Source organism: Andrena cerasifolii, chromosome 14 (genome assembly GCF_050908995.1).
Source record: "Andrena cerasifolii isolate SP2316 chromosome 14, iyAndCera1_principal, whole genome shotgun sequence".
In the NCBI taxonomy this organism is placed as follows: domain Eukaryota; kingdom Metazoa; phylum Arthropoda; class Insecta; order Hymenoptera; family Andrenidae; genus Andrena; species Andrena cerasifolii.
In genome coordinates, this window is record NC_135131.1 from 11,655,742 (window position 1) to 11,680,687 (window position 24,946).

Below are 24,946 nucleotides of genomic sequence, written 5' to 3' on the forward strand. Positions count from 1 at the left end.
CACGGAAGAGGAGAGATTTATGGGAGCCTCTAACGCGGCGTTCAGCGTGTGCACGGGTTGATTCGCGCAAGCGGAAAGAGGCTGTGTAACGCCAGTGGAATTGATTGCTGGGAAATGTTGAGAACTGCTGGAGAAACTGAGGATACAGGGCAGAGGCAAAAGTCACTTATAGCTCTTTCCTCTCTTTCCCCGCTTCTTGGTCTCTTCTCCATTCCCCTGCGTACAACATTCTACTTCGCATTCCTCCCCGTATACTTCAATTTCCTCTTTATTCTTCGAGGTCCCCTCCACTCCGAAATCATCCCCTGATTCAGGTATACTTCCTCTTTCTTCCTCTCCTCCGCCATATTTCTCCCCGTTGCCCTCTTCATCTTATACCCTCGTTTCATTCTCTCCACGTTATCAGCCACCCTGTTATATTACTTTTTAAGGAAAAGGGATAATTATATTACCTATCACCTTTGAAACGCCTCGTGGAACAGCGAGAGAAGGTGGACGCGTAACGATCAGAATTCCTTTCCCGTTGTGGGAAAAGAAAAATTGAATTCCGCTCGCATGTGATATCATAAAAGCGCCGTAAACCGGAGCGGGGAGTTCGAGGGAAATCCACGATATATGCAGCTGCAATTTCCGCAAGGTTCCAGTACACGGCGCGCTACAGAAAATTATTTTTGTCCCTCCCCATAAGACTCGGCGCTGCAGCTCCTCTCCATTTCGGGCGTCCACCTCGATTTATCACCGTTGAATTAAACTTCGATCGCCCTCCATAACCGTGAACTTCCCTCGATATCGCGTCGCGGCGGTTTCGAAATTCAATTTAAATTCGAGGCGGCCGATATTGATGCGTGCGTATAAGCAGAGGAATATATTATCGCTATCTCCCCGTGGCATCTCTGAAACGGCGACAGTGAAGCACCGAAACGAGTTTCATATCGAGTACGCGAGCCAGCGTTAAGAGATCCGCGAGGTGTATTCTTAGGAGAAAGTCATAAAAAGACAAAGAAAGTAGGCCACGACGCCGTACTGACACGCTCGCTTTTACGATACGGGGAGCAAGGGTGGCCCTTTAATAACTTGACGCGACAATGGTGCTTCGGATTGTTGCTCTAAAAGGGACAAAGGTGGACAAAGGGATCCTTGAAGAAGAGGAAGCCGCTGTACAGGTCTCTGTTGATAATTGACGAACCTTCGTTCTAGGAAGAAATGTTCAGAACGTCGCGGAAAGTCGCGGCACTCACGTGTCCATTTTTGCGCTTGGCTAAGTGTGCAGTAAAATTTCATTTACTTCAAATAATCGAAATAACGGTTGCATCGCGAGCGCACGTTCTCAAAATTCTACTTTCCGTCTATTTCCGTGACCAACTAAATCCTCGAACCCCTTTCCCTTGGGCTCTGCCCTTTGCGTCTGACTGTAGCTGATATATCGTTCTATTCTTTCTCCCGATGGGCACAGACCGGTGGTCGTAGAAAATACCTAGCCGACAAAACAACGGCAGTCGCGGGGATAAAACCGGGACCGAATTTATTCGTGGTCACGAGCAGCACGCGGTGCCTCGAGACGTCTAGTTCGACTCTCCCAGGATCCTCGCCCTTTCCGCTCGAGATTGTGCCGCGACGAATTTAATAATCCCCCCCAGAAGTACGGCGCCAACTTGAATTCTGTGGCTTAAATATGCACCGAAACGATTTCTGAATGCCAACTCCCCGAAGAAAGCCGCCGCCAGGAGAAGAATCGACGCCCTAAGACTCATCCCCCGGCGTCATCTGACCGAACTCGATTATCCCTTGAAATTAATCGGCGAAAATTAAATCCACCGACCAATTACAGGGTGGCCGGCGCCCGCTGCGAGTTCGTATTAATTATGAACGATAATTGTCAATTGACGCCATGTCGTATCTCTGAGGGAGCCGGGGTGGTTCCGCGAGAAGAAAGGGTTGATACGAACTTTGGGTTTACGGTGACAAGACGGAGTGAATGTCTCCCAGGGAGAATGGAGCTTCATAAATTTCTACGAATTCGTGCTATAAATCACGCTTCCGTCCTGGTGGGAGTGGTTTTATTGTAGTTTGATGATGGGGGATGAATGATAGCAAAGGTGGAGGAAAGTGTCGCTGCGAGTGATTATCACTGAAATATCGTGGGACCAAGAAGGCAGTCTTTAGATAGAATTTGATAACACTGAGAGATTTGGCAGATCTGAAATACCATGGAAGATACAACGTTCTAAATAATGCAGAAGAAGTGACTAAAATTCCACTAGCCTCTGAAAGACCCACAGAGGAAAACGCAAGTTTATTCCATCTCCTGGAGACTTCCTCTCCTTAACAACTCACCGAATGATGTGCTGATTGGTGGACTGCAGCAGGATGGTGGTGTACTTGGTGATCAGCATCTTGACCCGCGAATTAACGCAGCGACTAGCGCTCAACGGACGCGGCTGATTCACAGACAGCCGGGTAACACGAAACTCCGACGTCTCGGTGAACAGGCCCGCGGTGCACTCGTTTCGCATAAATCGCGCCTACGAAAATCGAGCAAAACCGTCCGCGAAGCGGATGACCGCGTGGATCCCGCGGAAATTCTTCCGGCTATATTTAGCGCTCATATTTCCAACCGTGCACAAAGCGATCCGCCCGTCTTCGTTCCTTCTTTGCGAACGCTTCACGCCGCTGTTTACCTCCGAAATCTCCACGTCATCGACGTTGCCTGACGCTCTTGGCTGTGGTCAGGTAGCCGACTCGCCTTTTTTCTTAATCGATGACCCTTGTCAATCTCGAATCCCCTGACTCGACCTGCTTCCGCTCTTTGGACAGCTCCGCTGCGTTTAGCACAGGAATTCGACGATTATAGGTGTCGGTCAATGGTCCAGCTTGCAGTCAGCTCGCTGAGTCTCCTTTTCTTCCGAACAAACGGCTCTTATCAAGCTCGCAGGCTGTCTGGCTCTGTTACCGCGTGTCTCTGTTGATCTTGCGAGGAGAAACAGACGCAGCTGTCGCCGAGAAACGAGCATTGAGGCACCCGAGTCAGGTGCTGGACGCTTTCTTCGCGATTCAGCTTGGAACGTTAAGGACGAGCCTCAAGGTTTTGCTGACTGATAGCGACAGGTGCAACGATCGCTGTCTGCCGGTTCGATGGCTCGAGAACCGTCGCCGTGGCGCCGTGGATGATTCTATTATTACGCGATGGGCGTCAACGTCGCTTGGTTTACCGTTGATGATGTTTACTTGGTCGAATCTTGACGATGGTCAGGGATGGCGGTTGAATTTAGCAATTTAGCGGTCGCCAGACGTCGGGGAGCTCCCTCTTCTCCATGCAGCGATTTATTTTCGTTTATCTTTGATCAGCCTCGAGTAAATCGTCCCGCGCTGTCTGAATGACAGTAATCTTGAAAGAGGATTGAGCGAAGGTCCCGACGACCTTGTTGCACGCCCCAACGCGGAATCGCGCGAAGGCGGGATTTGTCGATTATTCTTTATCACGATTTACCTTGTCTTCCCCCCTACGGAGCTGGTAAATCTCCTACAGGGTCGCTGCATGCAATTCTTCTCCGTCCCGCGTGCTACGCGTTAATGCTCCTTCAAAAAGCAGCGAGTCACTTTCATCACTTTTATTTATTTATTTATTTCACTTGTACTTTGATCAGCTGCCTCCGCGAACCACGGGATTACAAAGCAAGTAATGTTACCATTGATATTACAGAATTCCACTTTGATCGGCTTGTGCAGGGAGTATCGCGGGGCTTCTAATCTTCTCGCTCCGGCTCTAGGACTTTCATCATCAGTCAACCAGCTTCAGGTAATCAAAGAATCGAGGAACTGCAGTACCTTCGTTGCCAGATATGGACTACCTAAATGAAACCACCTGGATCGACTGCTCCGAGATCGCTAGTCGAGAGACATCGGTCTGAACCATTCATGACGCATCGTTTCGCAGAATACAACACGATAAGATACTGCTATTTTCATTCCGAGGATTCCATTTTGATGAGCCTGTTCAAGGAACGTTCTTCGCCGCCTAAAGATTCGATGCCACGCGAATCAAGCAGTTTCACAAACCGAGGAACATCTTCCAGCCTGAACAAGTCACCAACGACGGCATCCCTTTGTCGAACAGCAAGCGGAACGGGAACGGTGTCCAGAGGTACCGGCGACGAGAGAACGGTTAACTGAAACGTTCACCAGGACAAACGATCTCCTCGCTCCGAGGCACTTGAGTGTCAGTGACACTGGCAGGTGGCAGCGGCTACTAACTACGGTCTAAGTGGCATCGACAGGAGCGTGGCCGTAGTCGCGTCTGCCAGCTCGCTCGGAAGTGATCTGTTCAATAAGCATTCCTCGGTTGCGTGCTTAATCGGTGTCAACGAAGGACAGGCCTCGGCGCGAGCGATAAACAGGCTGACTGCTCGACGCTGGTTTATCGATGACGCGGCCTTCTAGAAACTGCGGCTGGGAAGACGACCAGCGCCCCTTTACCGACCCAGCATCCAAGGGAACGGTCCCCCGATCGGAAACTGTCGCCCATCGACGATATATTTATAATGACCGCGCCTCTGCCGGACCTCGAGATAACCCCCGAGTATCGTCCGCCTTTATCTCCTAGCCGCCTCGAACGAGGATCACGAAGCAATTCGCGTTATCGATCCCGCGGGGATCGTGGCGTGCAACTCGATCTCCACGTTTCGGAGCTCCGGAACGGCTAGACCCCCTCGCTCGGTACCTGGCTCGATCGGAGCGGCACGAGATTTTCGCGAGAGGCAGCCTCCATTACAGCCGGGCAACGGCTCCACCGTCTCTCCTTCGCGTCTCTCCGCCACGAATTGATTTCATGCTCGATCGCGCCCGAGTCTGGGTCATCCGCGGTAACTTTCGAACGCGATCCAGCCCCGGAAACACGCAGGACCGACGACGTGGGCATTCTAACAGGTTCTGGACTGCTCGGGGAGCAATCGCGACGCCATTCGTGCCGACCATCGCTATGGATCGCGAGGAATCGGGGCCCACGAGCTCTGACGGACCGTGGCCACCTTTCCGCCGAGCATCGCGAGGATATTTCCACCGATCGTCCGTGCACCGCACTTAGAAGGCCTTGGTACAGGAAGCTCTAGACGCCAACGTCCACTAACACTGTGTCTTCGGGGGATCCGCCGTTGTCTACATCACTGAGGAGCGAACTTAAACGAAGCTGATTGCTCCTTTGACCGGGCCCGGCAAGAGTCAACTCGAACGTAGCCGCGTTCTGGATCCTGGTGACCGCACAAGGGGTTGCACCGTTGACCTTGGGCCAGGGTGGAGGGTCCTCGAGCAACGGTCAGCTATCCAAATCCTCCTTCGATCGGCCCACAGGAAGTGGTGGTGCCGCGGCGAGGATTATTTATAGACAATCCAGACAAAGGGATTCGAATGTGTTGCCTGGCTGCCGGCCGCGAATGGACTGGCTCCAGCACGCCGGCTTAAACACTATACCCGCGGCTGCAACGCGCGGACTTTAGCTGGTTATGCGCCGCCTATAGTCCACGGAATATGTGTATATCGCCGGGCTGGATCCTGGCTCGAGGAGAGTTTCGAGAGTGACGGAGCACCGAGGTTCCTTGGTTCTGAGGGGGCCACGTGTGCGTCGGTTCCTCGGCGGCTCGGTGCACACCACGTGTGCCTGTGTGCGCGGTGGGACTGCACTCGCGAGTGCGCACACCGGAGTCACACTGGCGGGCACGTAGGCAACGGGAGGAAACCGTAGGATGCCTACTTCAACTGCTCCAAGGTGGGGGTGATAATTTCGTGGGAGACGCGTCTGTTGCCCGAGGTCGAACACGGTCGACTCTTTTTGGGGAAGTTTCCAGTGGTATGTGCAGGGACCACTCGAGACGGCCAGTATCTTGGAGGAATTTGCAAGGAGTTTGGCTTGAATTTTGGGGGATGAGATGGGAAATCATTGAGGATGATTTGAAGTCATTGGTTGATGGAGAACGTAAGGTGAAGATTGACTACCTAAGCTGAATTTTCTTAGCTTCTAGGTGAGCATTTGATGAACAGGGCACAATTCTACGTAAACGAAAGAGAATAATGGCAGACTGAAAATATTTAACGAGAGATTAAAAGCACCAAGAGACCAGCTATTAATCGCAGGATTTTCTCCGGTCGTGTTGTCTATCGTGCACGCTTTAACACCGCGAAATTGAAACCGACTCGCTTAAGAGGCTTACGATAAATCGCGCGTATTACGATACACCGATCACCGGTGCACCCGGAATTTTAACGAGCAGAGGCGATCTTTTCGCGACTTCCTCTGATCCCTATAACTCGCGGAAACCGAGGAAATTATTCTTAATTATTAGACACGCACGCGTGTAATTGCGTTGGCGCGAGGTGGCTCCCCGTAATCGAGTTGCGCTCGTATTTCTTTTTCTTCTCCGCCGCCACCCCCCTCGCGCCTGCATTGGTAGCAGCGTGAAATTAGATTAATCGGGACCACAGCGAAAGGTTGCCGCAATTTGTCAGGTATCGGACGTTTCCTCTCTGGGAGAGCCGTCTGCTCGACGTGTAATTTGAATAATCGCGAGATAACGGAGAACGATTGCCGGTGCGAGCCACGTGGATTCACGTTTTCCTCAGCAATTTTGTCAGGGCTAGCTTTAACACGAGGTGGAGTCACTTTCTATAATCACTGCGCGGAGCTTACGTCTGTGGAATCAAAAAGAAGTGCTCGCGCACCATAACGCCTGATATCTATATACTCTTATAATCCCAAGGAAAAGATCGTGCAGCCGTACGTTCTATCGCACTCTATTTCTTCAATTGAAAACTCCGAGCACCATGGTCACTCAATCATGCAGCCACCATGCGTCCCATGCACGGGAGCCTCGAAACAGGGAATGGACGCTCGGTTATTTAATAGACGATCGAGCCGCGACGAGGGGGATGGAAAAAGGGGAGCAGCGAGACAATCGAGCCAACAAGAGCGGAGCCGAATTTGGTCGTTCACGTCCTCGCTAATACGCCTATCTGCTCGCTGCAAGCGAGGCCGTTAGTCGCCCTCGGCGGCGGCGAAACGCGATGCAACGCAGACCAGAGAGATTATTGCAGCGGCGCGTTTCCGGTCGAATGGGTCGCGTGCCCCGCGAACGTTTCACGCCTCTGGATTTTCATAGCTGCGTGGACCATGAACGCCATTCGGCGCTGGTAATCCCGGGAAACGCGTGGATGCCGGTAAACAGCCGCTAGTCGGGGGTGGATTAGCCGAAAACGAATCTAATTCGGGCGAATTCGCTATTTCTGGGTCTGAATAGGTACCTATTTGTCAGAAATGGGAATATGGTTGATTTAGTAATGGATTGCAGCTGGTAACGTTGGTAACGTGAAAGCGTATGGACGAAAATAGAGGGTGGTATTCGGAAAATTTAGGATGTGGAGGAAACCTTTAAGGCGTAACGCCACGATAATAGGCTAAAAATGCTAGGATAACGTTGGATAACTTTCAAATGTTCACCACTACTTCAAAAGTCAATATTTTTTTCAAAATCTTGGGTACTCTAGTATTTAGTGTGTAGATTACAAAACTTTGGAACGACTCAAATGGAAACTACGTATCGGCTATGCGGCTATTGAGCCGCCATTTTTTGTAAAAAATTTGAAAAAAAAATGTTTTTTGTTCTTCTTTATACATATCATAAGAACCTGGTGTTACATTTTTAATAAAGTTCCTGAATTTCTTTAAAATCACCCCCAAAGTTATCCTACCCTTTTTTTTACCTATTGTGGCCATTTTTACCCTGTAAGTAGCTATCGAGGCAGACAATTGGAGCATAATTGGCCATGGTGCAAGTGTGACACGAGTTTACGACTACGTTATCTTTAAATAGATCCACTTTCAGAACGTAAGAACGGAATTACGTGGCTGCCGGACTTGCAAGTGGCCGAAATATCAGGCCAACGGCTCGTCTATCATATTAGCGACAATGAATGAGAGACAAAACGTAATTGCGTAAGAGGAGAGGTGAATTAAACGCGAGACAACACGGCGGCGCAAATTGTATCGTGCGTCGCGGGTCGTTAGCATACAATGAGGGAACACGTCCAGCGAACGTGTTTTTAATATGAACAGCGAGGTTAGCGAAGCTCCGAGAGGTGCCTTCAGCTTCCCTCGACGCGACGCGTTTCAACTTCTCTTTTTCCTGGGCGAAATTCATGGCCTCATTACTGTATTGTCTCATCGTCGGGTGGTTCCAGCTTTTATTTCCCCATAAGCACAGCAGATGGAACGAAAGCAGAGGAGGGCTTGGAATAATCCTCCGTAGGTTACTTCAACAGTATGTATTCACATCCTGCCTTAGGCTTTATACCGCCTTCTCCCACCTTATTTAAATATCTGCGCACGCCAAAAGTAGATACGCGGTAGGATTTAACGCGACAGACGCCTCTATTATCTTCGCTTTCGGAATATTAATTATCGAATGCCAATCACGAGCCGGTGAATCATCCCCGCTCGAGGTAGCTACGTTTATGGAGCCTCGAATGTTTTTCAGGGACCACCAGCATCACGGCCGTTTTTCGCGCGATTGTTCGAGCGTGCCCAGAGAAAGAGTGCCGCGCGGAGGCGTAACAGAGCGCGGCGTGGAAACGCGGTGAGATAACTGCCGGTGGAAAGAGGGCCGTTTGCATAAACGTATTAATCTCCGGGCTATTTTCGCGCGTGATACGTGTTTCGTGTGGCCGTGTGGGCAATCGGCCGCGTACCTACGCAGGTACATGCCTGCGCGAGGTGTTTCAAGCGTGGTCCTCCAGAGGCAATGAGATTAAACCGACCTGTGCATTCTTGAGCGCACAGTTGCACATCATGAACGTCTTGAAGATTCGAGGAGACGAAAGACAAAACACCGTAGATGATAGACATAATTTCGGATAATAGCGCGTCAATCAGTTCAGGAGATCGAAACACTAATTAAGCATCTCGTTGAACTTCAGAAGGTGCAGCTTCGGCACAGAGTTACTTTCGGCAGCCAACGACAAAGATTCGCCCGTTTCGTGGGGTCTCCTCATCGACCACCGCTCAGAGGCATCGAACGGTTCATAAACGGAGTGCTGGACGTTTATTCAAGACGAAGGCTTCCCTCCTAATTGGATTTCCCCTTCGGCGATGGGAATTCACTTATCGGCGAAGGAAGATGCCCGGACAGGATGCGAGGACCGATTCAAAAGCGACGGCCACGGTTCAGAGACGTCGAGAGAGGCTCGGTTGCTCTATCGACGTCCCGGGGACAGGAAGCTGAAAAACGAAGGACGGCTGGTCTGGCTGCGGGAAAAAAGCGGCAAGGGGAAATTCATGAGGGACGGATTATTGGGAACACACAATGACGATAGTCCTTGGAGATCTTTCTCCTGACTCCTCGTACACTAACCAACTTCCCTTCTTTCGAAAAAGCAGATTCAAAGTTGATCCGGCTAATTCTTCCACCTGTGCCATTTCTCTTGATTATCGATAGCGTAAGACGAACTCATTAGAGACTAATGATTCGTGGAAAGCTCTGGTGCTCGAGCCTAACATTCTTACAAGTGTCGCAATCGGTCTGGTAACAAGGCAGGAGCACCTGAAGCACGGCTTCGATCTCGTTTGAATCGAGTACGATTCATCGAACGCTTGCGAGAATAAATCAGTTAGATCCAACCGGGGCTGGTATTACGTTAGTTCGGTGGCCCGGTCAGAAAAGGATGGTGGGCACTTGGACAGAGAGAAATGAGAGACGAACGACGAGGAAGAGGAGTCTAGGGTCTAGGGTGGCATCGTACGACCGCGGAGAGCCTCTAATTGCTTTCTCGGGACGATTAGCGAACAAAGAAGGCACAGTGGGACGGCTATTTGTGGAAACCAGCCAACTGGCCGTGCAGTTACGCTCGACCTTCACTCTCCAGGACGGCGAAACTCGAAGAACGGCTCCCGGTTTCTCGCGAAGGTTGCGCGCCTTCCATCTCCTGGCCGCCTCGTCCTCGCGTCGCTCCTCTTCAGGCTCATTTTTCTGCAGGATCCTGTTCCACCCGACCGTTCGAGGAGAAAACAATTGCCGGGGATAGTTTCAGTCGCTCGTGGCGACTGCAACGGCCACTTGGTCGAACAGGTTAACAGGATTCCACAATAATTAATAAATAATAAGGACCGACATAAAAAAAATTTCTGCAAGTTTAAAAATACCTCCTTATATCCTAAATGAGTTTAATCCAATATTAACAATAATTTTTTTTTTTTTTTTAAATTCATAAATATCAGTTACTTTTGGGGGCTGTTACACGACAATAGTACCTCAAATTGAAACAACTGGTGAAGTTCTTCTGGGAAAATTTATTTACTCGTGCATTTAATGGACTTTGTGGGAAACAGCCAGTGACCAAACTGAGGGAAATTGGAGTAAAGTGACTCTTAGGAATGAAAGAAAACTATTATATGTAGTCTTGAAATTGACCACCTCAGAATGCAGCCCACTATTTGTAGTATTTTCCCTGCAGAAATTTCAGAAGCATTTGAAATTGTAGAGTCCACTTTCAGCAACCCTCTGCCACTCTACAGCACCCATCAACGATTAAAACGCGCCTCTCCAAAGTTCCACTGTTCCGCAGACAGTTAATTCAACCCTTTCAAACCCCTCATTCATCGCCGGCGACATTTCTTCGCTCGTTCATCAAATTCCTCGATTTTCATTCGCTCGCATCCCCTCTCGACCCCACCCCCCAGTGCGAATTCCTCTTTGCGCGAGCGCCATTACGTTCGCGGATCGTTCTCCTATATGTATTTCCGTCGCCATTCACGTCGCTCCACTTCTTCGTGCGTACATGTTTTTTCCATTGTTTATACGGGAATTCCGTTGCCGAGTGGTTTAATGCCGTTCGAGGGCCAGTTCGCGCAACGAACCCTTCCCTCGATCCTGCAGCGACGCGAGGGTGAAAGAGAAAAAAAGAATAAAAAAGTTGCCGCTCATAATGACGGAGACGCGGGATAGCAGAGTCGAATTTATGGAGGGTGGATCGAGCGTTGCGTATAATATCGTTGGGTCGCGTAATCACGGGGCTTTCGATGCGCGAAAGAGGAGAGAGATTAATCGCGCGACCTCTTATTAGAGTATACACGCGGCGATTTCGATGATACCGCCGGGGCGGAGCACGATTGCATTGGCAATGCGAATCACGAGTGGAAATTGAGCGCGCGAGGACAAAAGGGGTGGGCGGAGAATTTGCTGAGAGAGCGGCGAGCGCAGCGTCCGCTGTATTTATCACGATGGAATGTAATCTCCCTAGCGACAGGTATTTCGATACTATCTAATTGTACTTTATTGCCCGCGGTGCCTTCCGATGCACCCGTGCGTCCACTTGTTGCAGTTCTTTTCTTTGAGATTCGCCCGGCGCGATAACAATGGCGAAGACCCGCTGAATGGGAATGTACACCAATTAATTAGACCGAAGCAAATGATCGTTGACCGTACACTCGACTCTGGCCAGCTAATTATTCCACGGTGGTATATAAATAGCCGCTTACGTCGACGAGCTTCTTTCTCGAGAGCCGTGTGGTCATCCGAGAGGCAGCTTCCACTCTTTCAGGAGAGACCGAATTGTTCCGTCACAATGGTGCGAGATAAAGAATGTGCGAAGGCTTGAAATTAAACCCAATCATGTGCAACGCAATTGTGATCGACACTATTTCCCTTTCCTCTGCATTTAAAACTGGCTTGACTAGCTACTAGGTATTACAGGAAGATAGGAAAATTCGCACCCTTGAGTGTCTTCTTATACGCTCGAGTTTTCCACGTTGCAGCGGGAAGCAGCAAAAGCTCCGTTGTTCCGTTGAGGTGCACAGAGGCTGTGCCGGCCCAAAGGAATCGCTTCAGGCTCATTAGCCCTTAATGAGTTAATATGAGTGAGCTCTTTGACGAGTGCGGATTAGAAGATTCGAATCAAAGCGGCACAGCTCGTCGTTAAGGAAAACCGAGTTAACGGTGGCTGACTGATGTTAGGTCATCCGTATAGCCAGTTTATTATGCGAAATTATCCAGATCCATTAAGATTCAACGTAAACGATCGTAAGGAAATTATTACAACAGCTACGGCCACTGTATATAAAAATAGTACAAACTACTACCCCCTAGAAAATGTTAATAACACCCCCTTGATTTGAATATACGAGGCATTGAGAGCAAAAACGATTCAACTTTGATTTGTTGCGAAATTGAGTTAAATAGTCCTAAACAAGAAAAACTATTTTTTCACAACCTTTTCTATCTCACCGGATCAATGAACGTCGCCAAAATGTTTCACAGCTTCCGTGATCCACCTGTTAACTTCGTTCCATCAAGCTGCAAGTCCTCCGACGAGACGAAACGCGTTCGAACGGGCCAGTGATTCTATTACACGCGGTCGTGATAGGTTAAAAGGGCGTAACGGTAGTTGTCGGTTCTCCACGGGCGATAAAAGACGATAAATATCGCGGCCAATGACGTCTCATCGTGGTTTGCCGGAGTTCGACGGGTTCCATTTGCGCCGCTCGTAAAATTAATTGTCCGTTCTCGCCGGTCTCTGTCCTCCTCAGCCCCATTCAGGAGAGAAGGAGGGCTTTCATTAGCCGACCGTTTAAACCCGCCGAAGAAACCCTGAGCTACGATTCCGCGGATCAGATAGGGGCTAATAGGGACTCGAATTCAACCGGAGAGATTGCTCGCCCTGGTCGTTTTCGTTCCCTCGCTGAAATATGGTGGGTGGAAACGGCGAAAGCGGGGGACTACATTAGCGTGGCTTTTATTACCGAAAAGAAGCAAAAGGTCGCGGGTTCTTCCTTTCAAAGTGGCGCAATTAACGTGCTGCTCTATTTTCTTTGATACTCCGGATGGCTTTGAGACACGGTCTATGCGAGGACACTGTCAATTTCGCATTATGTCTCAAGCTCCTTCGCCGCTTATACACGGTTACTATGGTGGCGAAACGAGGAGAAGGGAGTGTTTTAGTGGAAGTTTTCGAGGAGAGAATCAATGTAAGACGAGTTCGAGCGCACGTTTGCACGAACGCTTTAATGCGAACTGAATTATTTACAAGGCGGGACTGGCGAGCAACGCGGCGTTACAATGCGACGCGAGGATCCGCGGTCTTTCTCATCAGAATCCTCCTGGGAAAGGTTTTGGCGCAGGCACCGCGTGCCTCTCGTCTTGGAACACAACGGATTATCCACCTCGGGCCATGATATACAATCTCCATAAATCGACGCGTAAGCGCCACCAGTTTTTCACCCGTTCCCACCCTCTTCAACGTTTTGCAAGATTCATGCAACTTTGGGCCGGCAGTCTTCGCGTTTGAGAATCCGTCGTGGATCTTCAACCCCCTCGCGTGAAACATGTTATTGGGGAAATTGATAAAATTGGAAGAAGACAGATTTGCCACTAAGGGCTTTAGAGTAATGTTCGTAAAGATCAGTGGCTATAAGCTCGACTCTACAGGTATCTTTTCGATCAATGGTACGTTAGCAAATTTTCCTTTCAAGCATCCAAGTAATTTTCAAGAAGAAACCCTGCAGTCCCAGGCAGCCATTTCAACCCTTCGAGGTTTTTTCCACCACGCATCGCAGTTTCTTCTCTCGCCTGACGATTTTTCGCCCTCGAAGCAGCGAGTCGGCCTTAATACAGAAAAAAATGTCACCCCTCGAATTTACGACGGGGTTGCCGCCCCGGCTCTCGCGGATTCCGCCAAGGTGAGGGGTGCAGCCGGGATTAGGGGCGAAAGTATAGAGGGAACGCGCGGCGACCGAAAACGTTATCGTCAGGAAGACACCGTGAAATCGTTATCTTTCATTTTTCACTTCATAACGCCGGGACAATGGCGACGGCCTCGAGCATTGTCGTCGCGAAGGCAGGCCTGGCGATGCCCTCTTTGCGAGGGGGAGAAAAAAGAAAGGAGACCGAGAAGGAACGACGATCTACCCCTTTTGGAAAACGAAACGCTGCTCCGTTTCCTGCGGTGGCTGCCTGCAGTCTGATTAAAATCTCTCTGCGCGTGATGAACGTTTGAATAAGTTTCGAGTCTCTTCCCTCCGGGGGTGCTGTTTTTTTTTAATACATCCAGTGCACTCCGATGACTCGCGTGTTTGAAATGTACCGAGCTTTTGGGCGTTCGAGTTGGAGTAACGCGAGTCGGGATTGATATACCGGAACTTCGATGTTCTAGAGTGGTAATTATCCCCGCTGAGAGGTGGAGGGTGTAGTACTTTGACTTAGGTGAGGTTGGTGGTACGCGCATTGATCAGTTAAAGCAGAATTTTTCACCACTTACGATTAAGGGGTGATATGTAGCAACCACCCGCACGGTACAAACACTGTTTACTTCAGAATTTTCCCACCCCTTCAAGTAGCACCACAATTCACCCAGGTACTTTAACAAAACCCAAGCAGATCCCACAAGTTTCGGAGCCACTCGCGACACGGTCGATCCCATCGCTGACATTCACGTCCCCTGGCCAGATTCCAGCACGCCAAACACCTGAACGTTTCAATAGCGCCTCCCATCCCTGCCCGTCATCCAAGAACACCCTCCGACTCCGACGCGGCAACAGTTCCTCGTCGTTTTCGATTATGCCTCGCATTATCTATCGCGCGCACCGTCCCGCTATCGGACAGGGAGCCCGATCGACCCCCCGTCAGCCTATCAGTCTCGCATTGCTATCGGCCGGCGCGATACAATATCAGCAACCCCGTACCAGCGTGGACCGTGCCCCAGCCCAAGCCCAGGGGGGTCTGCAGGGGGTCTGCAGGGGGTGCAACGCCACCGACGCAGCCCCGATGGAGCTATTGTGAACGGTGACAAAGACACGCACTTCATACACCTCGAGTTACGGCGAGGTGGCAGAGCTGTGGGGCCAACTGAGGGGACAGAGAGAGAGAGGGAGAGAGAAGGGTTGAATAAAAACGGGTGCAGAAGACGAGGAACGGAGAAGGATAAAGAAGGAGGCAGCTCTTGTGCGGGGCGGCAGCCGGGAGCAACCCTCTCGCATTGTAAAACGCGAAATCGATTTCCCCGGCGAAAGCGAGAGCGCGACGCTCAGGCGAGCGCTTTTGTAAATGGTGTAAATTGAGCGGGAAAGACGGACGGAAAACGGGGCCCTCCGGCGGTCCGAGAAAGTGCATTAGTACGGCGGAATAGTGGAGTTCCTTGGTCGCTGGCAGCCGACGCTTTTCGGAGGGTGAACCCTGGAACACGCCTGGAGATCCTGGATCCTGTGTTGTCGGGAGAAGTGGTTGGGTTGGGTGGTTTGACGAGTGAAGTAGTTTCTTATTCGCGATAATTGTATATAAATAACAGTTCCTAACGGGATTCGTTGGATAAACGAGCAATAGGTGCAGATGAGATAAGCGCGAAATTATTTAGGAGCCACTGTATTGCAATTTTTATAATTTAGATAGCGTTCATAGGATAGTAGCTTCTAAGATAGAAAAGAAGCTCGATCGTCCAGGTTCTATGAGATGAATCGAAATCGAATTTCGCGAGTCGATCTCTAACGACTCTCTGACTCCGCCGGTGAAAATAACTTTCACACCTGCAGGTGAGAGTGTCCACGATTACGTGGCGCTGTGTTACGTGTGATCAAGATCGAGCGCAGCCGTAGATCATCCGCGCGTCTAGATCATTATTTATGCGCGCAGTTTCGCATCTATGCGAATGCAGCGCCGTTTTACACACTTTCATAGGACACGCTTGTGCAGAACCATTTTGCATACTGCGTTTCATTGCTGTTCAACTCTACGACATCTACTTCCTTCGGTCATACCCAGTGTATCCATGGAGTCGAGGAAGAAGTATCGCCGGTCGAGCGAAATGGATTCAGATCATACATCGACCAGCTGGAGCGTTGTTTAAGTTCAAATATACACTGCAATTACGCAATCGCGTTGTCAATGAACGATTAAGAGATCCACGCAGCAATTCGGAAGAAATATCTCGACGTTTATGAAGCTTGACTTTTTACGACTTCTTGGGACCTCATTGCGTCTCGAATATGAAGTAATGAAGGCACACGTACAGCATCTTGCGCTGTGCCTGTCCGTTTACGTTGCGTAAAATATTACAGAAAATATTACACCATACAATTTGCATGGCATTAACACTTTCGCTGTTTTATTAAACTGCGAAATGCAGTATTCCATACAGGTGTTCAGGTCTTCAAATCGCGAGTGAGGAGCAAGCAGAGTTGGGCATTATCCGTATAAATTTTTATTCAAACATTATTCGAATAATGCCTAACGTCGATCCCCGTTAAAGATCTCTAACCACAGATAACTCTCGTCCCCCTTCCTTTTTTTCCACTCGTCAAAATGGAAAGAACGCAACTGCACGCGACATAATCGATGAATCTACCGCATGCTGCGCGTTGCTTTAATAATCCGTGACTCGTCGACCCGAACGGAGACGCGCAAAGAAAAGTTATCGGCGATTGGCGCGTACACGCGATACCAGATAACGGCGATCAGCATGTCGGCGATTTCGAGCGAGCCCCGAGTTATTCGAGGCGTTTTATAAATCAGTTCCTCAGGGCGTACCCTTTCCGCGTCGCGCACGCCGCTCGGTCGCTAATAATTATAAATTGTACGTTTAAAGACGCTTTATGCACCGTTGAACGAGTGCATGCGTGCGTGTCGACGACGTAACGGAACATCCCGAGTGATTTTCATGACGCACACCGAAAGGCACGGCTGAGTTTCAAACTCTGCAGCGATCAACACACGGGCAGATTGAAATCGACTGAATATTGTATCTCCTTTTCGGACAGCTTCTGCGGTATTACGTTTGATACTTGTAAGGATTTTCAACTGTAGATGATCGTGACGCTATAATATGATGACACGAGATTCATTCCCTCGAGAAGGAACTCTGAAAGCGCGAGGAGACCTCCAATAGTGAAAAGAGCTCCCAGCAAAGCGCCTCAGTAGGTCGAGGACACTGGGAAAGCTAATCTAAAGCCGTTAAAGAATCAAAAGACATCCGCAGCGTGTGCGCAGAAAACTGGAGCTTGAAACGCTCTTTAGAAACTCCAGTTCAAGGGCACATGAAGCTGCGGCTTTAAAATCGAGAGCTTCAATGAAGAATTCCACTGTCACCGAGCTCACCTTGATAGTCTATGAATCTAGTCATTCGTACGATGCGGCACTGCCGGGCACAGTTGGTCGAGCAAATATTAAGGATCGTTGAATCACCTTTTCCTCCTAGGATCGAGGAGACCGATGATCACGTTGCAGAGGACCAGCATCGTAGTCCCCGATGATATCGCGTCGCCAAGGAGCTTCGAGGGACGGCGCACGATTCCGGGCACGCGGCGTGCCCCGATCGTGACCGAGGAACGATCGTTTCTCGCGCGATCGACGAACGACACGCGACTGGACAATGCTCCGCGGGTACACTGCACTCGGCCACTCGCGGTCTAACATTAGAGACAAAAACAGAAATAGACGATAATTTGCAAATCGGGGGGGAGGAGGACGAGCGTCGGAGAGACGGGAAACGAGCGGCCCGCTGGAACTGGGCCAGAAGAACCGCTGCAGGGTTTGGAGGGAAGCTGGGCACGCGATTTCGGGAAACGACGATGATTCGGCGAGTCTCGTAACTTCCTGGGAAGAAAAGTGTAGGTATGCTTGGAAATTCGGGGACTTCGGAACTGTGAAATTCGAGAATTTGAGAATTCCTGATACGCGAGTGCGCTGTAACTCGAGCGTCTGATCGTTACTAGCGTCAATGGTTCCTTAGAGTTATCCCCCTAAATTAGAGGTAGTTAAGGAGCGTTACTCTTTTATACAAATAATAGTTAGTTGACAAGGAGAATTTAATTAAGAAGGCAATGTATTTTATTAGTTTATTATCTGATCGCATATCAGTTCCTTATTTAATTAATATTGTTAAGTGGATGTTTGGTGATTCAATTTATTGGTCAAAGATTAAAAATTGGCACTATGACAGTCAAATAACGAAGGGTGCGAGTGGAGAAGAAATGAATCAGAGATGTGAAAGAAAGGTTCCTTCGAAATTCCACGTACTTCGCAAACGATCGTCGCTCGAGTGACTCTTAATTAAATTACATCGAAACACTCGAGCCACTGTCATTTCGTGCTGCCCGATTGAAGAGTTCTACATCAAACGAACTCCCCTCCCTTCAGTTCTGTGGGTTGTATCGCGGCTTGTAAAATCGTACCGGAGGTCTGCCGTGTCGTAAATTTTTGTAGCCCGCCTCGTAAAAAGCGGCGCGAATGAAAAGCGACTCGTAACGGGATTTATCGCTCTCCTACCAGAAGCAATGGCTCATTCAATTATTCACGAAGGGTGAATTGAATGCCGGGGTGGGGCCTATTTAGCCATTTGAGTGCCGGATTTCCAGGCACTCGGAAACAATGATCGAATAACAGAGTGGAGCACTCGTGTTGAATAAAATTAAGCGAGATTGGAGGAAGACAAATGCTCGTGAAATTAGCTCGCGATTGGTGGGGCCTAGTAAGCGATGGTTGTGTTGATGTACAGAATTTGGTAACCTGGAACCAACACACCTGTTACGGGGGTATTCGCTCGCAAAATCGAGTTTCTTTATTGCGGATGAATCCAACGGGCAGAATTATGTGGAAATTCGCCTGAAAATTCTTTCCCTTGTAAAGTAGAAGATTTATAGAATTTACTTCTGGACTCCCGAATCCCGATGAATGCTTCGAGCTTAAGAAGTAGAGTGTACAGCACATCTGAATGTGTAAGTCGACGTAGAATGGCCGTAACCACTGAGTTTCCCATTTAACTTAATATTCCATTCGGATACGCCGCTGAAGTTCTTATCTGACGTTCCCTTTTTCTTACCTCGCCGTTTATTGTTCCCCGGGAGGAAGTTTCCTCTGAAGGAGAGTTTGTATAAGCCGGCGACTCTACGAGAAATTTATTTCAATCCATATCGCTGGAAAACTTTCTCATTCTTTTCAGGGAGGCAACCAATTGCGTGGCCTTGTGACGAGCTGTCTCTTAAAAGTCGAATAATATCTTTCATCCAGAAGGAGACTTATTCTAAATTTACAGAAGACTACTTAGCTTTCATTATTTTATTTCAATACATAGGATGGTGAAAAGGCGAGGCCTAGCTAAAGCTTTTATGAGGCCTAATCTCTGTAGAAGTATTACACTGGAAACTTGGAGCAACATTAAAACGGAGGATCAGAATTCCTACGAATCATCTCATAATTATTACTGTTACTAAAATTGGTAGTCTTCGTGATCGTCAGTCTATCGTTACTTCCCCGAATCGACCAGCGACCAGGCCGAAATCGTTTCCCGACCCAAAAGCCCAGGATCCGATGGACACGTCGCCGTGTCCCGTTATCCTGTCCATCGGGTGTAAATTAGTATTCGTTTGCATACTGTGCCGCATGAACGCACGAGCGGGTCTGCTCTGACGATCTCGCCTCGAACGGGCGCCCACAGTGTATCCTCTATCGAAATTCCCTTTCCCCATTTTTTCCTCGAAACACACCCGAAAGTTCGGAAAATTGCCAGGAACAATGCGAAAGTCGAACCCCTAGCCATTGTTTTCCCGCCGCTTTCGTCCCTCCATTATCACCGATAAAACCTTGCGTCCAGCTGGTCGAGAACTCGAGACGCGAGGCTTTCCCCGGGAAAAAGTCGGGGTAATTAATGCAAACGCGTGTTAACGAGTTCGTAATTAGACGAAGCCGAGCTCTCGCGATAATTAACCGGAATGAATGGACTATCGCGAATAGCTTTGCGTTCGCGGGGCAGAGAAGCGTGAACCTGGCCGAGTTTCGAGGACCCATCAACCGTTTTACGGCGTAATTGCGCGTGTAATTGAGCGAGAAAGTGGGGTTTTTGATTTCTTAAGAACGATAGAGTCGATGATTTGAAACTATTATTCTTCTAAGAGTAATTGTGGACATTTAGTTCCATTTTCAAAGGGTCTATGATGTTCCTCCGGAAATTTGGCAATCCCTGTGGAGAATTTTGGGTGCAAATTTTAAATTTAAAAGATTTTATACATTTCATAAATATTATAAATTTTATAAATTCATAGGGGGTGGGTCGTAGCGTCGACTGCCTTCCAAATGCGACGACTGATGGTAATGACGCAATCAATACGTAGCGCAATCAAGTTGCAGCTGTTGCGAATTGACGCAGATGCGTTCATAAGTGAAGTGAATGTGACTGTGTACGTGCATGCGTATAATTTAAATAAAAAACCGTCCCCTTACCTCTCGTTACGACAGCTCTACTTTGCTTCCACGCGATACCATAAAACTGTACCCAGACAAAGCTGGCACCCTCCTGAAAAAAACATTTTCCGCATTTCCCTACGTGGGTCGCGTTTCCGTGTCAATCGAAAGCTTAATCGAACGTCACATCAAATCTGTCATCGTCGATGGGCCGCGCGTGCAATCGACGAAGCCGTGTTACGTAATGAGAATCACGGAGACGCGAATTTCATTTGAAACAACGTGATTCAACCGATTGCTTCCCACCAGACCATAGTTAGTGGGGCGATAGAGTATTTATTAATGATACTATAATAATTCGATCTTTTGGTAATAGTACTGCGATTATCAATTGAAATTCTTGGTATGTCTAGAAATAAGTATCGAGGAAGTGAATTGCTATACTGTCCGAAAATAGTGCATCGAATCAATCACTCTTTATACCCATCAGCGTCAATATTATTGATCGAGCATTGCATCCCTCTTATCGTTAAACATGGCTTTGTTATCGATTGCAGCATCGCTACCCGCGCGCAGACCACTTCGTTCATTTTCCCCGTTTAATGTGCGAAATAAATTCCGCTCGTAATTCTACGCTGGCTATCGTACAGGGAATACGAATAAGCAACGAAGCAATAAGCTATTTTAATCGACTAATCAAACAAAAGCTGAACGTTTCAAAATTTGTGGCTGGTCTAATTGCCTAAGTAGTGCTGTTTAAAATAACATCACTGGCGTTGGCACCCCCAAAGAAGGGACGTTGTAAAAAGAAAGTACTAGATTTTATTCTTTAAATACATATTCATATCACCTAATGAATTTGATTGAATTTGAATTAAAAATTTTTGTTATCCGTTTCAATGTTATCTCTCCCCTCGATTGAATCCTGAGTGCGAAATTCACGACTGTCGAATTTAAAAGTCACTAAGTAGTTCCTCGCAACCGCTTATTCACCCGTGACGCAATATTATCCTGGAAGCTCGTTCCATCGAATTGTTTCGTTGCCTCGTAGACGTCGATCAGCACGCGGACGCAACGGATTCGATCCTAATTTGTAATTCTGTAATTTGCACCGAAATCGCCTCGGCTGTAGCGCAAGCACCTGATGCCATCCCCCAAATATCCCCTGTCCCCTTGTGCCAGACGGAGACAGCAAGCTGAAGGAAAAAATGGTCTCTTTTTCCGACGGGCAAGGGTCGAAATTCCACGGCGTTTCAAAGGTGGAAATAAATTGGTTAATTTGTCAGAGTTTGCGAGAGCGTTATCGATATTGCCACTCGTTGGAGAGGGGAGGCATGAATAATCGAAGGCGCGATTCGATCTAACCATTTTTTACGGAGCTTCCAGTCCACGATTCACTGGAATCTGCAAACAATAGCAGCGGAGTTTATAAATGCAGCAGAATTTCCAGATTAGTTTAGGATGGAAGTTTTTAATATCACAGACTGAAAGTAAAGCTCGTGGCTATCGAAGCGAAGGCTCTCCTTCGGTTAGCCATTCAAATTAAAATTTCCATTTAAATGCCCGTGTACCGAGGCACCGCGAATCTCTCCTCAGCCAGTCGATGAGCCCTTTCTTCTTGGCGAACGAGCGGCAACGTGATTTTTTGGTTCGTTAGACCCTTTGGTCCCGCGGTGCGGGTAAACTCGATTTACTTTCGCTGAATTTAATTTCTCGCCTGCTACGAGGTCCTCTGCCCCAGTGTATCCGGGACCCGCTGGTAATCTTTGCAGCTTCAAACGGTAACCGCGCAAGCAAAGTGCGGGAAGCTTCCCATTCCATTCGTAAAACACAATCTTACAAATACTTTCCAAAATGAATCAGATAGTTCCTCCAACACCTGCACACATTCGTAAATCAACAAAGCGACTCCACGAGAAAGGAAGAATACTGAATTGTTTAAATGTCCACTGCTGCTACCGCAGATGCTAGCAGCCAGGCATAGATACAAGTGGGCAACTCCATCATCCGCTGCCAGAAGGGGAAAATTACTCGAAAACACTGATTCAATTCCTTCCTGGCGCAGACACCCCGACGTTTCGAATCCATCAACGGGGCGAAACGTGCAGCAGAACGACCCAATAATTCCGATACCAGCGTCCGTGTCAAGCTTTGACATCCGCGAAACGGAGAACGGCCTGCACACACCCGCGATTCCATTCGATTCGATTCTATTCGGTGTCGTCTGCAGCCGTGCACCTGTTGCGAGAGAGACGGACTCCAAAATAATGGTCGTGCCTCGGCATGTCACGGCGGAATGCGAATAATCGTGCACATGCAAGCCACTTCACAGTCCACGCTTCAAAACAGATAAACGATATTCGCCGTCGCGACGTTCCCTGCTGCACCGTGGTCATGTTTCCTGTACGTTCGTTAATTGTTATCTAGACAGCCTTTCCTGCTGATTGGAGCCTTTGGTCTGGGTGAAATACTGGGAGGGTGGTGTCTGATGGTTGCTTGGGGGTGGACTGGGTCGAAAGAGTAGGTATATTGTTGGGTTTGGCGAAGGTGACTGGTTAGGAAAGAAGTTTTAGAAATTTGAGAATGCCAGATTAAGGTGGCCCTTATTTTTCAACATCCGATTTCTATTGCTCCCGCCTCCTAGTATGGTTGAATTTCGTAAGAAACTGATGTCTGAAAAAGTTGATTGCAGCAATCAGGGAACAGGAAAGGGTGTCGATCAGACCTTAATGTTCAGAATTCATCAATGGTTTGGATTTAATGAATACCTCAAAAATGGCAAGTCCCATTGAAATTTTGTTTCAATGATATTAAGAGCATTCAATTTTCTACAATTACTGTATACATCATTTTTTCGCGCTCCCAAACATTTTTCAGATAATAGAGGTTATATATAGAGAGCAAAGAAATATCAAAAACAAAAAATGTCGAGACGTATAAAGAAGGACCACACTAACGCTGATCACTAGATTAGTCGTAGCATTCGATTGGGAAGGCTTGGAGTAGAAGATCTTGAACAAGGAAAGATGGACTGAATTTCATTCTGTTTTATCTGAGCAAACACTGTTAAGACTTTTCCAAGCCATCAAAGAAACCATCAGTTCGCGTGTCAGTGGATAATAGAAGTTTGTGCAGTTTATGCTAGTGGAGCACTTGAGTAGGAAGTCGTCGGTACTGTCAAACTTGGGCACGGGGAGATGCTCAGAGGCATCCTTCCAGAGGAAATGTTTCGCAAGGGGGGAGACGTGGAAACATTTCAAAGGAAGTTCTTTTCCTTGCCACAATGGAATGTAACTGAATATAAGAGAATAAAATTGCAATAAGAAAGCAAGCACTTTGAGAGTGCAATCCCGTTTCACGTATTCGTGTCCACGTGTACCAGACCGCGAATGCAAGTCTTGCTTTTTTATTTAACAGCCGTGCCCGAACTCTGCGTCCCGGTCGTAAAACAGCGAGGAAACGGGTGTACAAGAGGCGGCGCCGTGTGAAGGGACCTTAAAGGAAAACGGTTCGTTTCCCGTTGGCCAAGTCTGCGTGCATAATTCAAGGGTGGACCGGTATCGATTGAGCCGCCTCTCTCTTTCCCCAGTGAACACTTCCGTTTCAGTTTTCCACGGAACAGGGAGTGAGGGGAAACTCGAAGGAAAGGCAGAGGAGTCGGAGACAGGAGGAACAAGTAAAAAAAGAGAAACCTTTGAAATATTCACCTCGAGTACTCCTCTTAAAAAAGCTGGAAAATTAGCGAAACAGCAGGGAAAATAGCGGGAACGTCGCTCCTCCAGTCGATTTACGCGAGTGGTGAGTTTGTCCTTAAATATTCAATCACTGTTAATCGACTGTATAATCGAAACATCGATTCTTGAACAGACGAAAAGGAATACTACCTTATTTCCACGGTTACCGTTTCTAACATTAATGTCAATAAATATCCAAGATGAAATCGATGTGTTGAACCCTGTTGAATGTCTACGGCATTTCGAAAACCACGCAACATCGTCCATGGGCCAACCGTCGTGAAATCTTTTCGACTAGAGCGTCCAGCTGATTATATTTAATCGGGATGGCTCCCCGGCCTGGGAAAGGGTCGCGCGTGAACCGGAGCGGAACGATAACGCCGATAACTCATGTTTCTCGGTGACGTGCCTCCCTCAGCCATTTCTATCAGTTCCTTTTCCGTGCCGTTAGCAAAGAAGAAAAGCAGGGTCCCGTGGAATTTTCGCGCACGCGAGCGATTTCACGAGGCGACGCGTGTCCCCGCGCCATAAAGGTGTCGGGGTTAGATTGGAGAGGCAGAAATCGCCGGGGCGGACGAGAAAGGGAGAAGAAAATTGCCGAGGTGGCGGAGTAAAAGAGCCAGGAGGACGAGATCGACCCTCTGGATTAGCTCGGCTGGGCATTCCGCTAATCGCGTTCGAACTTACACAGGAACTGGCTGTCGGACCGACAAAGTGTAATCATCCCAATTACGTTTCCCATGGCGAGCCAAGGCTCTTGTGGCTCCGGGTTTTGTCCACGCTGGCCGTGGTTACTTTGATCCACCGATCATCGAGGCTTCTCTCTTTCCGTTTCCTTCACTGACACCTCTGTATCGATCCAAGGAAAGCGTACAATCTCATCGCAACTAAGTCCACCGCGCCTGATCGCTGAAAAATTTCGTGGACAACTCGAATTTATTCGGATCGAAATCCGTGCTGGAATCTGGCGCGGAACTCTGTTCCCCCTCGTCGAACCAACCACCGGCAGCAGGT

The 24,946-nt window shown here is 48.5% G+C and overlaps 1 protein-coding gene across 8 annotated transcripts in view; it reads right to left on the minus strand.

Annotated features, from left to right (window-relative positions):
• Spri (Src homology 2 domain-containing protein sprint) overlaps positions 1-24,946 on the minus strand; it is a 99,293-nt gene that overhangs the window by 53,822 nt on the left and 20,525 nt on the right. For 2 of the 8 annotated variants that reach the window (XM_076827091.1, XM_076827092.1), the window contains exon 1: positions 2,335-3,593. The exons of 4 other annotated variants lie outside the window; for them this stretch is intronic. In XM_076827091.1, coding sequence (XP_076683206.1) covers positions 2,335-2,513 — 179 coding nt within the window. In that variant the 5' untranslated portion in view covers positions 2,514-3,593. Of the gene's footprint in view, positions 1-2,334; positions 3,595-17,204; positions 17,278-24,946 lie in introns of those variants that run through there. 2 more of the 8 variants (XM_076827101.1, XM_076827090.1) reach the window with 2 other exon arrangements.